The following is a 13,875-nucleotide window of genomic DNA, read 5'->3' on the forward strand; positions in this document are numbered from 1 at the left end:
GGGGAAAATAATAATGATGAACAGCGATATACCAGAGATATTTTACAGGGGTGGAGTGGGGAATGGGATCAAAAATGGGGGCGGGGGGAAGGAAGTGCACTGGACTATGGTGATGGCACACGGGTGATGTGGTGATGGGAGGCCCACGGGGATTGCAACTGAGATGGAAAAAGGCACAGAATGATGTAAAAATAAACTATTATATTATTATAAAAATATTCGATTGCTACAGTGCATGTCACATTACACTAAAGAATAGCGTGATGAAACCTGTGCGTTTTACCATGTTCAGAAGCACCCTTAACCTGCACTGCTGAGTCTGTCTCCCCAGGCCTTAAGGACCCCTTGTGCTTGAACCTGCCTCTGGCTTGTCCTCCCTGAATTCTAGGGGCGGCGTCTGTGTTATCCTCTTCTGCTCCGGCTCAGCTGCCTCTGTTTTCTGGAATCACCTCTCAGATGCACTTTCTGCTAGTTGTCCATGTACCCTTGTAACTTCTGGCCACCCCCTCTCAGACTCCTCATCTTTCTGGACATGATCTCCTATGGTTCAGGGTCCTTATCGGGGGACCCTTTAAGAATCCACAAGTTCTGTGAAAAGAATTCAGGGACAACAGATTTGGGTAAGAAAAAAAAACATACATCTTTTGTTCAAGAACCTGTAATTAAAATTGGGCATTTCCTTCAATTATGAGCACAGGCCACAAGCCAAAGCACTATTAGTTAGCCCTGCAGCTTTATTACCAGTAGAATTAAAACGTCTAATTTCATATCACAACATAGTTGTAGTATCTTCAAATGCTATTTTAAGATTTTCGAATTATGGCTACTCACATTCACCACCGGGTAACTCTACAGATTTAACTTTTAGTATTTTGGCTTGATTGTAACATTATTAGCTATTCTTAGCCTTATATTTTATGCATTTAAAATATTATTCTGAAAGGGAGCTCCATAAGCTTCACCCAGACCAGGTACCAAAGGGCCTGAGGCCCCAAATGCACCGGGACCCCGCTGCAGGCACTCGAGCTGGTCCCAGGGCTTCGTGGCCCATGTGCTGCTGGTGGCGACTCTGGGTCCCACCAAATTCTCCCCTGAATGTCCCTCCAGTTCGCCCTCTCTATGTGGGTGTCCGGCAGGAGTCTCATGCCAAAGCACCCAGCACGGAAGCCTGACCGCTCACCTCCCACCGCCCATCCCCGCATGTCCCCTCATTCTTCTCTCTGCTTTCTCCTCTCAGTAAATGGCCCATCTGGGTCTTAAGCCCCCAACGCGGACCTCACCCTTGACTCTTCTCTTCCCACTGCACTCAGTCTGCTAGCAAGTTCACACCACCATGATCCCTCTGTGAGCTTCGAATCTGTCCTCCCCCTCCCCCTCAGCCAGCTACCTCCTCCAGGGTCAGCCTCTCGCCTTCCCCACTGGGCCTGCATCGGTGCCCACCCCACCTCCACCCGATGTTGGCTGGGCTGTGCCAGGGTGCACGGGGCTGCGCTTGGACTTCACAAGTCACAACTCCTGAACCTGGTTTGAGATGAAGACTCCCAGACCTTGACAGTAAAACCTGAACTGTTCTAGGGGGTCTGGCAGCAAGTTCATTTCTGCAGTGAGACCTTCTCTGGCATCTCTCCCATGCCCTTCATTTGCAGATGGACAAGCGGAGGCCCAGGACATTTGCCCAGGGTCACCAACCGGCGGTCTAGCCTCCCTGGCTCTTAGCTCAGGGCCTTCTTTAGCTCAGCAGAGAGAGGTAAGCTAAGGATGCTGGGTAATTTGGGGTCATGTCAAGTGATGCTTAAGCTACCTCATTGCCCTCTTGGCCTCTCACTTGTATGGTGGCTGCAAGTGGTTGCTTGGGTGAGGCAGAGGCCACCCACAGCTGGGGCCCATCACCCAATTTGCCACACCCGCCTACCAGCATGGGCCCTGGGGTGGATAATTGGGCCCAGATGGGAACAGCTGGGCTGCGCTGGGGATCTGGTGACTAGTGTCAGCCTGTGTAGTGGTGGGGGTTGGGTCTGACCAGTGGTGTGTCCCAGACCTCAGGTGACGGCTGGAAGGGTGGGGTAAGGACATCAGAAACTGACCCCAGATGGACCTGCCCCTTCTCTGTCACCCTCAGGCTGGCAAATTCTCAGGTCAGACACGTGGAGGCCTGAGCCCCCAACACCCCCTCTCCTGTGAGGGCTGAAATGTGGCTCTTGGCGACCAGCCACTCCCCTTGGCTCTGGGAATGGGGTCTTCTGCCTTCTAGTTGGGGCCCCAGTTCTCTGAGTCTCATTTTACATGGGACATGGGACAGTAAGCCCTGCTCCTTGTTGGGGGAGAACATTTGAAAGTGACTGTGAAAGAGAGGGGGTTTTGGCAGTGCCTGGGGGCCAAGGTGGGCGGAGGGTGCCGGAAAGGCAAAAGGTGGGCATCGAGGGGCGGACAGTGTTAGTGGAAGGAAGTTTGCTCCCAGCTTTGTTTCTACAGAAACAAACCTGTACCCCATCCACGCCATGGGCTCCCCTCGGCAGTTCACAGGCCTGGGCTTCTGATAATCGCAACATGGGTGAATCCTAGGGGTCTCCTCGCCGGTGCCCCCAGTGGGCCGCAATGCCACACGTGTGGGGTTCCCTGCCTCGCCTTTGCTGCTGGAAGGGGTCTGGCAGCCGCAGGTGCTTCATGAGTATTTGTTACGTCAACGAGTGAGTGGGTCGGACCCCGCCTTCCACCCCCCAGCCGCCCCCCACCTTTCCTGGAGGAATTATTGGCTTTGAAATGAAGGACGAGGGAGGCTCTGGGGCACAGCCATCAGGAAACGAGCAGCCAGAGGGGAAGAAGAGCCTTTTCAGGAAAATTGAGCCCCAGCCCACAACTGGCTCATGACTGCTTCCCGCCTTTGTGCCTCCATTTCCCCCTCCGTAGAGGGTGTGAGAACAGTGCCACTTTGGGGGGGCAGAAGGGGGGGTGTGCCCGGTGCGCACGCCACACTCTCACTCCTGTCTCCAACGTGCCAGGCACGTAAGAGGTGCGCAGTGACTGTTTGCTGAGACAGCAAAAGGGTCAGTTCGATGTCAGGGGACCGTGCACGGTGGGTTTCCACAAAATGATTGCTGGGCTCCTAAAAGCAAGTTTGGCTCCTCTGATCCAGCCCAGCCACGGTTAAAGCCTGTGAAGGGAGGTGAAGCTGCAGAGGAGGACAGAAGGCAGAGAGCAGGAAGGAACTTAGACCAGCACAGGGGGGAGCCAGTGCTGCCCAGGGAGAGGAACAGAAGGAGCCCCTCAGTGAGGGAGGGAGCCAGCATGGGGTGTCTGAAGGAGGAATGTTCTAGAAATGAGCATGGCACAGTTTGGGGCTCATTCGTCTGTGCACACCTGTGCTGGGAGACAGCAGTGACCTGGGTGGGCTTGCTCTGCAGACACCAGGGCCGCCACAGGCAGCTCTCAGAAGATTGGGGTGCTGGCATGGCCCCATATGCAGATGGCCCCTTGGTCCCCTGCTCCCTCTCATTGCCATTTGACAGGCGAAGAAGAGAAGCACAGAGGCCGCACTTGCCCAAGTCACACAGCTTGAGTGGCAGAGGTAGGATGGGAAAGCAGATTACACCCTCACCACTTGGGGGTACAGGGGAGCTGCTCGTGGCAGCCAGTCGCCAAGAGGACCCCAGAGATCCCTCCTCCCGGGGCTCAGGTGTCGTGCCTCTCTTGCTGAGCTGGGACCGGCCCGTGACCGATGGGGATTTATCGACATGCTCTGGCGGACGCTGCCCCTGCCCTGAGGACCCACAAGCAGGCCTGTGGAGGGCCATCTCCAGAGGGGCTGAGTCGTCCTGCCACTGACCGTCCCACCGGCCAGGGCGGTGAGCCGGCCACTGGGGAGGCCAGTGTCCCCGCCTCAAGTGTAACTTCAGGAAAACCCCCGGTCAGAGCTACGTGTTGAATTGCTCCTGACTGTTGGAGACTGCCAGAGACTACCTGGCTTTTTCTTGTTGCTGTTTTAAGCTTCTAAGTGATTTAGGGTAGTTAGTTGCCCCACAGTGGGGCAGAGGTCCCACCCTCTTGCTTCCAGGGCCTGTCCCCTTGCGAGGCTGGTCATAGCCCCTCCCGGTCACATCCAGCCTCACATCCAGCCTCAGCGTCGGCCTCGTCCCTCCTTGGGGCTAATTTTGTGGCGTTTGAGCCTGCTGTTAAGGGTTGGCCCCTCCTCCTCTGCCTGGCTTCAGGGACCCACTCCCCACCGGGGAGGCTCAAGCCCTGGCCCTGACTTGGGCGCAGGCTGGCTTTCCCTGAGCAGCCAGACCAGGCTCCCTTGGCTGTCTTCCCTGCTAACCGAGATTCTGCTGCTTTTCTTCCAGGTCAGGGCTCAGAGCTAGCTGAGCGGTGGGCAGGGAGCCAGGAGGGAGAGTGTCGGGGGCCAACAGGCTCTCGTGGAGGGCTGAGCTCGTCCACTTTCAGCTTTAGCACAATTCCCGGCACAGGCCTGGCTTCCCACTCCCCGCGGGCCCTGGCTCCCACCCAGCTTCGCCATTCCTTTAAGTGCCAGTGACGTAGCTTCCCAAACAGCCGGGCTCATGGTTTCTCCTTGCAGAGGGCCTGTGTGTCCCAAGGGGCCTGGAGCGTGCCTGTTCCGTACAGCGCCTTGCGCACAGTGGGGCTTATCAGTATTGGCTGAGCGTCTGTGGCCACCTGCCCTCTGAGGCTGGCCTTGCGTGGGATGGTGGGTGAGCAGTGCTTCCCCGAGGCAAAGGGGCCCCAGGGCGAAGGCAGGCGAATTGGGGAGAGCCTTGTAGGGGAGGGGGTCCCGCATCCGCCTCTGACACTGGAGTCTCACTTGCTCAGCTTTCACACTCAGCTTTCCTGTGGGGGTTCCCCTCGTCTTCCTTCCTGGGCCCCACTTGGTGGCCACACTCTAGGCTCAAGAGTGTAGAGTTGGAGTCAGGAATGAGGGACTGAAACGTGAGAGGTGCTATTCTCTACGGAGGGGGAGGCAGTTCCGCTTTCGGCCTCAAGGGTCCCAGCTACCTCCCTGATGGACACCCCAGATTCCGCACCCTTTGCCTTGTTTTGTCCTCACCTGAGGTATTGATGTTCATGACCCCCACTTTGCAGATGAGGAAGCTGAGGCCCAGGGAGGAGAAAAGGGGGTTCTCTCCCTAGGTCATACCGGCAGGAAGCAGAGCAGCTGGAGTGCACCCCCTTCCTGGAGGCCCCCTGAGGAGGCCTTTGCTGAGCGCTCACTGCCCGCCCGGCCCTCCTCCAAGCCCCGCCTGCTAGCTTATTTCCTCTCCGAGATGACCTCAAAGAGCTTCCGCGAGAGCCCACTTCACAGATGAGGACACTGAGGCCCAGAGTGCCCAGCACCGGGACCGCAGGCGGGAGCGGCTGCTGGGATGTACCCCAGGCCCTGGGCCAAGGGTGGGGGGGAAGAGAGGACACCCGGGGGAGGCTCCGGGTCCTCTCAGTGTCTAGGGCTGCAGCCCGGCCCCTGTGAAAGAGCCCAGGGAGGCACTCCCACCGGATGGGCTCCCGGGAAGGGAGAAACCCAGCACCCCTTGGTGGCCAGGGGCTCTCTGTTCCCCAGACCCCAGCCAGGGGCCAGGTCATGAGGGAAATGTCTTTGATTAGGACATTAATGAGGAAACGGGCCGGGGGGCTGAGCGTGTGGGTTCTGGCATCAGACTGGCGGGGTATGAATTTGCCCTCCTGGCTGAGCGGCCCTGGGCAAACTCTTCGAGCCCTGTTTTCTCCTTTGTTAATAGGTGAGTGGTCTTACTTCACTGTGAGAATTAAATGCAGTGAGTCTCACAGAATTAAATGCAGTGAGTCTCGAAAGACAGTGCCTGGCCCGCAAGCCCTCCTAAACGCCATCGCTGCTCTGCCGGCATCCCACACTCTCCGGGAGCTGGGAGTGCCTTGGCTTTCAGGTAGCTTCCTGGGGTCGCGCAGCTGGCCTGTGGCCCCCATGCTCAGTCAGGCCCATCCCGGACATTTCAGAGCTGAATGGAGTTAGGCGAGAGCACGGGGCCAGAGTCTGGGCAGAGGAGCAGGCTTATGCAGGCAGGTCTGGGGCCTGTTTCTTCACATTTCCTGCCCAAGGAGAGAAAGGGGAGAGGCTCTGTGCACATCCCAGGACGGCTCAGCTTTGGGGCCTGGAAGGAGAGAGCCAGAACCATGTGGCCTGTTCCCTTGGGAAGGCCTGGCCAAGCCACTTGAACAAATAAATCTTCCTTCTGGAGGAGGCCACTCAGCGGCCGTCATGGCTCCCTAGGTCACCCCCTCAGCTGAGGCCATCTGTGCCAGCCTTTTCTAGGCCCCTTTCTTGGAAAAATAGCCCCATTCCTCCAAGAAGCAGACGCGGCTCTCCCATCCCCCAGCGCCACACTTAGAAAGGAGCCAGTGGTGAGGTTAGGAAATCAAATCCCAAGATACTTTGTTCGGCAACCGAGATTCATTTCTTGTTTGGATAACTACAGGCCGAAAATGCCAAGAATTTACGGGCAGCCTGAGGAGGCCGCAGCTGGGAGTCCCAGGCCAGCGAGGGAGGGGCTTGGGCTGGGCCAGGACCCCACGCTGTGCTCCCCCTGGGCTTGCTTGTGACCCACATCCAGCCAGGCAAGGCCTTTGACCGTGGGGCTTGGGGGCCAAGTTATTCTGAGGTTTGACGTCAGGGACGTCACTGGAGCAAACAGCGAGGCTGGGGGCAGTGCCAGTTTGAGAGGCTCCTGCCCGGCCCCTGGCCCTTCCCTGCTCGCCTTTGGGTTCAGACGGGAAAAGAAAGAGGTCCGGGCTGAGCAGCCTGGCTCTCCCGTGGTGTGCCCTGGGTCAGCCTGGGGACAGAGCACGTGGCCGCTGGGGGAGGTAGAGGCGAGCTCGAGCTCGAGGCACAGCCAAGGGAGGGGTGAGGGGAGGAGGATGGGAGAGACAGGGAGAGCCACAGGGGGTGCCAGCCAGCCAGGAGGGGGATCAGACTGCAATAGGAGCACACACTGTGAGAGTCAGCCCCGCGCCCCCATCAGGACCCCAGAGACAGGAGTAGAGAGAGACAGGAGGAGAGAGACAGGCAGAGAGAGAGAAAGGCAGAGAGGGCCAGCTCTTGCCTGAACAGGCAAAGCAGCAGAGGGCCGTGATCTTGGCCGTGACCTTGGCCGTGACCGTCCACTGGCTCTTTTGTGCATTCTCTTGGCCAGGATATATCTCAGACTCTTTGATATTGGAGGAACTTTTCCAGGCCCCTCTCTGGTGGCACAACAGAATAAAGTGCAACTCTGTGAAGCTTGCTGCAGCCGCTTCAGCATGAGTTCTATCCCTGCCCTGGAGCTGACCCACAGGGCGCAGCAGACCTCTCCTGACCCACCCGCTGCTCCCCTCAGCAGTGTACTTCATCAGTTGGCCTGTTCTCCCCACTGTGCCTCAGGTGAATCCTCTCACCGCCCCTGTGTCTCTGGCCTGTACCCCAGTTCTGTATGCATAAATAAATCTTTAAAAAAAAAAACAAAAACAAAAAACAGGGCCCTCCCTGGTGGCGCAACGGGTTAGAGCACAGCACTAAGAATCTAAAGCCGCTTCCGCTTGAGTTCGACTCCCGCCTGCCCCAGAGGTGACCACATGGCGTGGCAGACCTCTCCTGACCCGCCCGCTGCTCCCTCAGCAGTGTACTTCGTCGATCTCCCTGTTCTGCTCCCCACTCTGTCTCTGGCGAAGCCTCTCACCGCCCCTGAGCCTCTGGCCTGTACCCCAGTTCTGTATGCACAAATAAATCTTAAAAAAAAAGGGCCCCACAGTTGTGGGGTTCAGAGCCTGCCCTGTCCCTAGGACCCCAGAGATGCCAAGGAAGCTGGGCTGCTCTCAAGTAGAGGTGGGTGGGACCCTGGGCCTTGGGTCTGGTCCCTTTGTGCAGAAGGGGGGTCCCTGTGGGGAGTGGGAAAGCAGAGTTTGGCACTTCTGTCTGGGAGACCTGGTGTAGTTGGGGGAGCCACAATTACACCTGAATCGAATAGCTACATGGAGGGGCTCTGAGCCCATTGCAAACGTCAGGAGCAGCTTGCCCTCGGGTGGCATGCATGAGGCGCTGAGGGAAGGGCAGCCCTGGGCCACAGAGCTGGTCCGGCTGATGCCCGTGGGCATGTGCAGTCCAGCCCAGGAAGCCTCCTGTTGGGCTGTCTCTGCCCCAACCCCCGCAAGGTTCCTCCAGCTTTTTCCCCAGATGCAGGAGGTGGAGCAGAGCCAAGCACTGAAGTACAACCCACCGATGGCCTCGGCCTCGCTGATGGCCAACTCCAGACGTGAGTCATGGCAGCAGAGGCTTCCCAGGAGGAGGGCGAGAAGCGGGGTGGGGGGAGGGTGGAGAAAGGTGGAGGAAGGGGAGAACAGTAGAAGGAAGGGGAGGGAGAGAGGGGGAGAGGGAAAAAGGGCAGGGCACCCCCCATGCACTCTGGGCACAAGCATGAGTCGCTGACCAGCTGCGTGCCAGAAGAGGCTGGGATCTGGGGGTCTGGGAATTCAGAGGCAGATAGGAACAGCCCCACTGGCTCTCTGCTCTTGCCTCCCTGCCTCCTTGACACCCCCCAGAATCAGGGGAAAGAACCTGGAACTTGGAATGACGATCGGGTGGCACTCACTGCTGTGGTCCGCAAGGCCCTCTGGTCTGGCTGCCTCATCTGTGCCCTGTGGGCCAGGGGAGCTGGGTGTGGGTCGAGCGTGCGCTGCTGGGAGCTTGCAACAGGGAGGGTCTCCTCTGCGCCCACCCAGATGAATGGACTTTGCTGGAGCTTGGTCTGGGGAGGCCTATCGTCTGCAGCCAGCCCCGGTCATCACTAGTGGCGATGGTGATGCTGCTACTAGATAAGAGTATTTTGACGTGCATAGTTTTCGCTTCTGGTATGTCAGAGCAGAAGCCCAGAAAAGGTCCTCAAATGTCGAAGACTCAGAATCACAAGAGAAGAGCCAGTGGCCGGTCATGGCCAAAGTCATGACCAAGGTCACAGTCATGGCCACAGAAGGTGGCCAGTGTCTGTGACCACAGCAGGAAGACCTGGAGGGAGAGTCAACTATCCGAATGCATGTCTCCCGTGCCGGTCACCTGTCTCCGGTGGGAGGAAGAAGGACCCTAGAGCCACAGGCTTGAGTCGCTGTTACCTAATGGAAACCGTCACGTTACTGAGTATTTACTGTGTCCCTGGGGACCAAGGGCCTCAAATGCATCATCTCATTTACTCTTTGGGGAGGGTGGGGGTGGTATATCACACCCTCTTATAGGCGAGGAAAGCAAGTCTCAGGGAAGTGAAGCAACGCAGCCCAGGTCACCTAGTAGGAAGGGGAGAGGGGTCTGGAGTCCCAAGTGGACTCTAGAGTTAGGGTCTCACCTTCAAGGCAATGCTCCTGCCCAAGGAGGTCCTAGGACCCAAGGGATGGGGTGACCTGGCAGTCCCTGGAACACCTAAGGCCTCTACCCAAAGGGCCTCTTGCCCAGGAGATGGCACTGCTTGGCCCTCACCGAGAGCAGCCAGGACTGAGGACCCTTGGGCACACAGGCATGGACAAGTGACATTCCGGGCCCTAAGGTTACCTGCAGCCTTCGACCAAACAGGGGATGAACTTGCTTTGCTCCAGGGAGCAAGACTCCCACCAGAGACGGTGTCGAAGTAAAAGCCCCCCCACCCCCACTGCACGGCTGCAGTTTTGCCAGGTGAGCACCACCAGGCCGCAGTTGAGGACGGCTGGGAGCTGCCCCCCCCCCGGGGTCTTCTCGGGAACTCCGACGCATTGTCATTTCTCCATTTTACACTTAGGGAAACGGAGACTCGCTTGTCTGCAGCCACGAGGCAAGGGAGTGTTGGGGTGGGGATGTGAACTAGTGGGGCCTGAGTACTCTTCGCCCTGAGACACGCCCAGGCCTTGGGCTGGGGGGCACGAGAGCCCTGAGGGCTCTGCAGGTGAGGGGTGCCAGTTTAAAGCCATCCTTTGGCTCAGCCAGTGTCTGAGCAACAGGCACTCAGGGGCGTCAAGAGGACAAAGGGGTGAGATTTGGGGTAAGGAATCCAGGAGGAAGGTGACAGCAGTGCTGGGGGGGGAGCACTGAGCCTGGCGGCTGGGTGACCAGAGCAGGTGAGAGGCCGGATGGGACTGGCCCGTGGGTGCTCCATGGGGCAGAGGACACCCCAGGGCAGCAGGAGACTGGGGCTACCAGAAACAGAAGCAGGTGGGAAAGGGGGTGCTGAGTGTCAGGCGGCGTTGGCCCCTGGACATCACCGGCCCTGAAAGGGGGTGCTCTGGGGGTCAGGGGCCTAGACCTGGTTGGGGGCCAGGTCCTGCTCCATGCTCCTTTGGTGTCACCACGGGGCAGGGTGGAGACTGCGCAGGTCACTGGGGACGGCCCTGGGGGCTCTGCGGTGAGGCGCGACAGGGGTAGAAGAGCAGACACGGGGTCCCGCGAAACAGCGTGCAGGGCGCGGAGGAGCCGGTGACCTGAGAGCTGGGATGGACGTGGGTGCGTCCATGCGCCCAGGCCCTCAGCTCACACCACAGAGCAGTGTCCCCCAGGCGTGGTGGCCTGGGCACCCCGTAGTGGACAAAACACACTGGGTCCTGTCCTCTGGGTGCTCACGGACCCAAGGAAAGGCTTCTACACACACGCTAGAGAGAAGCGCAGAAGTAGGGGATGGACAGACAGAAGGAGGGGGAGTGGAAAGGGCACCCCTGGGTGGGGACACCTAAGCAGAGAGCCGAGAGGGGTCAGGAAGAGGTGTCCCAAGGGCGTTTGCTTCTGTTTGAAGAGCTGGGGGCCCCGAGAAGGCTTTGAGCAGAGGAGGGACCATCTAAGGGTTTTATTGGGGTCCCTGTGAGTGCAGAATGGACTGCAGGCCAGGGTGGAAACAGGAGCCCAGAGCCGCAGCCCTGGCGTCCACCCAGGCAGGAGATGGAGGCGGGGCCACGAGGGAGGGAAGGCTACCAGAGCAGGCAAGTTTTGTAGGTGAGCTGTGGCCATTGGGAAGTGGGGTGCGGGGGATGATGTCAGGGGGGGACAGCGTCAGGCCGAGCATGTGGCCTTCTGAGAGCCGGGCCCCAGGCCGGAGGGTGGCCAGGGCGCTTACTCCCATCCCTCTTCCCCTCCTCCTCTTCCTCTTTCAACATGGGACACTCAGATGTGGTTAAGGTGGAGGGAAACACCAGCAGGGCGGGCATCTGCACGCGCGCTTGCCTGATCAGCCGTCTCCTCAGCGCCCCACGCCCCGTCTTCCGAGTCCCTCGCCCACTTACCAGCCTGCAGTTGCTGGCAGTGTGCAGGGTGGGCAGGCGCGGGGACCCTGCCCTAGGAGAAAAGCAGGGCTTGGCCTGCGGGCGAGGAGGACGCCCTTCCCGCCAGGCCCACGGTGGATCTCTGTGAGCTGGCAGGGGACATCAGAGGCTCCAGGAGCAGAAGTTTGGGGGTCCCTAGGGGCGTGGAAACAGCTGCCACAGACACACGCAGCTCCCAGGGCAGCCTGGCGCCTCCCCTGGGCTCCAGAGTGTGAGGCCAAGCGCTCGCTCATGGCCGGGGCAGGTGGGCGGGGGCTCGGGCAGACGGGCCTGGGGCCTAGGAGACGGCTGCTCCTGCTCGGTCGGAGCGGGGCACAGGCTAAGTGCCTGTGCAGGAACGTGGCGCAGGGGTGGTGAGGCGCACGCCTGCAGCCTCCACCGCGGAGACACCCGGTGCACTCGAGGCGACGCTTTGGAAACCAGGAGCAAAGTACCATGTGCATGATCCATGTCATCTTTTTAAAGTCCCATTTTCGTTTGCATGTTACATTAATACGGTGCGTGGGCAAAAACATTGAACAGATATCCCAGAGCAGGGGTGGACGCTATTTACTGATGGGGCACATGATTTGAACAGGTGGGAAACTGCACTGAGAATGGGGTGCTCCTTGGAGAGGCCCTTGAGGGGACACGCTCGTCCCCCTTCTCTCCCTCGTCTCCCGTCAGAAGCTCGGCCGCGCCCAGATTGTCTTCTGCGCTTGGGCCTCTGGCCAGTTCTCACCCTGGGCAGCTCTTACAGGGTCTCTCTGGTCAGCCCCACCCTGACCCCCACGGGCTGCCTTCCCTCCCCCAGGCTGAGCCTGCCTCTTTCACGCCAGTGCCTCACCTGGCGGCTGCACTCAACAGACACTCAGAATGTCTGATGACACAGTGACAAAAGGACAGCTCTGCTCTCTGTCACCCTACCGTGAGTTCACCAGTACAGCTGATGAGCTGTCCCTTCAGAATATTCCAGAAGTGGAATGGACACATCCTCGTCCAGCGCCAGGCCTCCCAAACCTCTTGCCCAGTGGCCTCCTCCTTGGGCTGCCTGAGCCCCTCTGCATCCTACAGTCTTTCTGTGAAACCCAAGCAGGTGTCTTTCCCTGCTCAAAATGCTGCTGTGCCGCCCCATGATGCACAGAGCAGGAGCCGGAGTCTTCCAGCGACCCCCACGGCAGAACCTGGTCTGCCCACCACAGTCCCAGACCTTGCCTTGCTTCCCCCAGGCCTCTCTTTCCCTGCTCTAGCCACACTGCTGCCCTGCTGTTGTCCAGGCCCCGACATCTCCCCACCGCATGGCCTGTGCACGATTGCCCAGCTGGGTCCGCTGGCCACATGCAAGGGATTTCTATCAGATGCATGAATGAGTAGCAGCTGGAGACCCAGGCTTCCAGCAGTGACCCCGCCCCGGCCTGCTGTCAGGCTCATCCCTGCCCCCCTCTGGGCCTCATTCCAATCTGAACAATTCAGAGATGTGTAGCCCAAGGGCGACTGTGCCCAGGGCAGGCCCTCGGTGGACGCTCTCCTGCCCACCACCGCTCACCCCCCTGCAGGCCCCGCCTTACCTTCTGCAGCCACTGCGTGTTGTTCTCCAGCACCTTTTCCAGCTGTCGCACCCGCTGGTTCGGCCAGTCCCCTAAATTCAGCACGGCAGCTGGGGAGTCCCGCTGGAGGCTGTTGGAGCCCCTGAAGGCCTCAGGCTCTGGTGGGCAGGGCTCCGGCTCGGGCAGCACAAAGGTGTAGCTGCACTGACCGTGCTGGACCCGGTGTGCCCGGCGCCGCCCGCCCGCCTCCTGCCCCCTCCGCTGGGCTGTGGTCAGGGTGGCCATGATGAGGAGGAGGCCACCCAGCTGCACGGCTCTCCAGGACAGCATCTGCAGGTGCGGGACAGCAAGGGGTGTCCGGCCGGAGCCCCCAGGGGCCTCTCCTGCCTGCTGATGGCTCGTGCCCAGGAAGTGCCCTCCGTGGCCCTGAGGGCACAGGCGGTTGAGGGGACAGGCTTGCCCAAGCTGAGCAGCTGCAGCTGCAAAACCCCTGTTTGACCAGGCTCTGTCCACGCGGCTATTTATACTTGCTCCAAATACCACAGCTGCTCAGCTTCCTCCCACTGCCTCCTGCTCCACCCCCAGCACCCCTTACCTCTATTCTTCCCCCTTCCCCTTCCTTCCTCCTCACTTCTGCCCCGGGGCTGTTCTGTTCATGCCTGGCCTTGCTCTGCTCTCCTGGCCTCTCAGTCCTTTTATTAACTAAGGTGGGGCTTAGCCTCCCAGTGAGAGGAGAGGTCAGAAACAACCCCCCACATGCACACGGGCTCCCTCGCACACAAATACCAACCCCGATGCTGCCCTTTCTGGAAGTCAAACACCACTGAGTTTTCTCTTCCTGTCTGTGTCTTTCTGTCTCTCTCTAACCTCCCCCCACAGAGGCTGGGATCTCAAGTTTCAGCCCCACGCCTCTCCTTCTCCCCCTCCACCTTCCCCCCTCCAGCTCGTGTTAGTGCTTGGAATACAAGCGAAGTGACCCCCAGAGAGCACAGAGGGAGGGGAAGGGCAGAGGGGTGAGGCCAGGGAGGAGGCAGCCAGTTCAGAGTGCTCCTCAAGAAAATTCTTGCAGGAC

General features: G+C 59.4%; 1 protein-coding gene across 2 annotated transcripts in view; it reads right to left on the minus strand.

Annotated features, from left to right (window-relative positions):
• Positions 1-13,628, minus strand: part of ANGPT4 (angiopoietin 4) — a 35,987-nt gene extending 22,359 nt beyond the window's left edge. The window contains exons 1-2 of one of the 2 annotated variants that reach the window (XM_012728277.1): positions 13,594-13,628; positions 12,825-13,133 (exon numbers count right to left, since the gene is read on the minus strand). In XM_012728277.1, the coding sequence (XP_012583731.1) occupies positions 12,825-13,133 (309 nt within the window). In that variant the 5' untranslated portion in view covers positions 13,594-13,628. Of the gene's footprint in view, positions 1-12,824; positions 13,474-13,593 lie in introns of those variants that run through there. The other variant, XM_004686988.2, reaches the window with a different exon arrangement.
• Between the last annotated feature and the right edge of the window lie 247 nt (positions 13,629-13,875).

This window comes from Condylura cristata, unplaced genomic scaffold (genome assembly GCF_000260355.1).
Source record: "Condylura cristata isolate star-nosed mole 26May11 unplaced genomic scaffold, ConCri1.0 scaffold00022, whole genome shotgun sequence".
Lineage (NCBI taxonomy): Eukaryota > Metazoa > Chordata > Mammalia > Eulipotyphla > Talpidae > Condylura > Condylura cristata.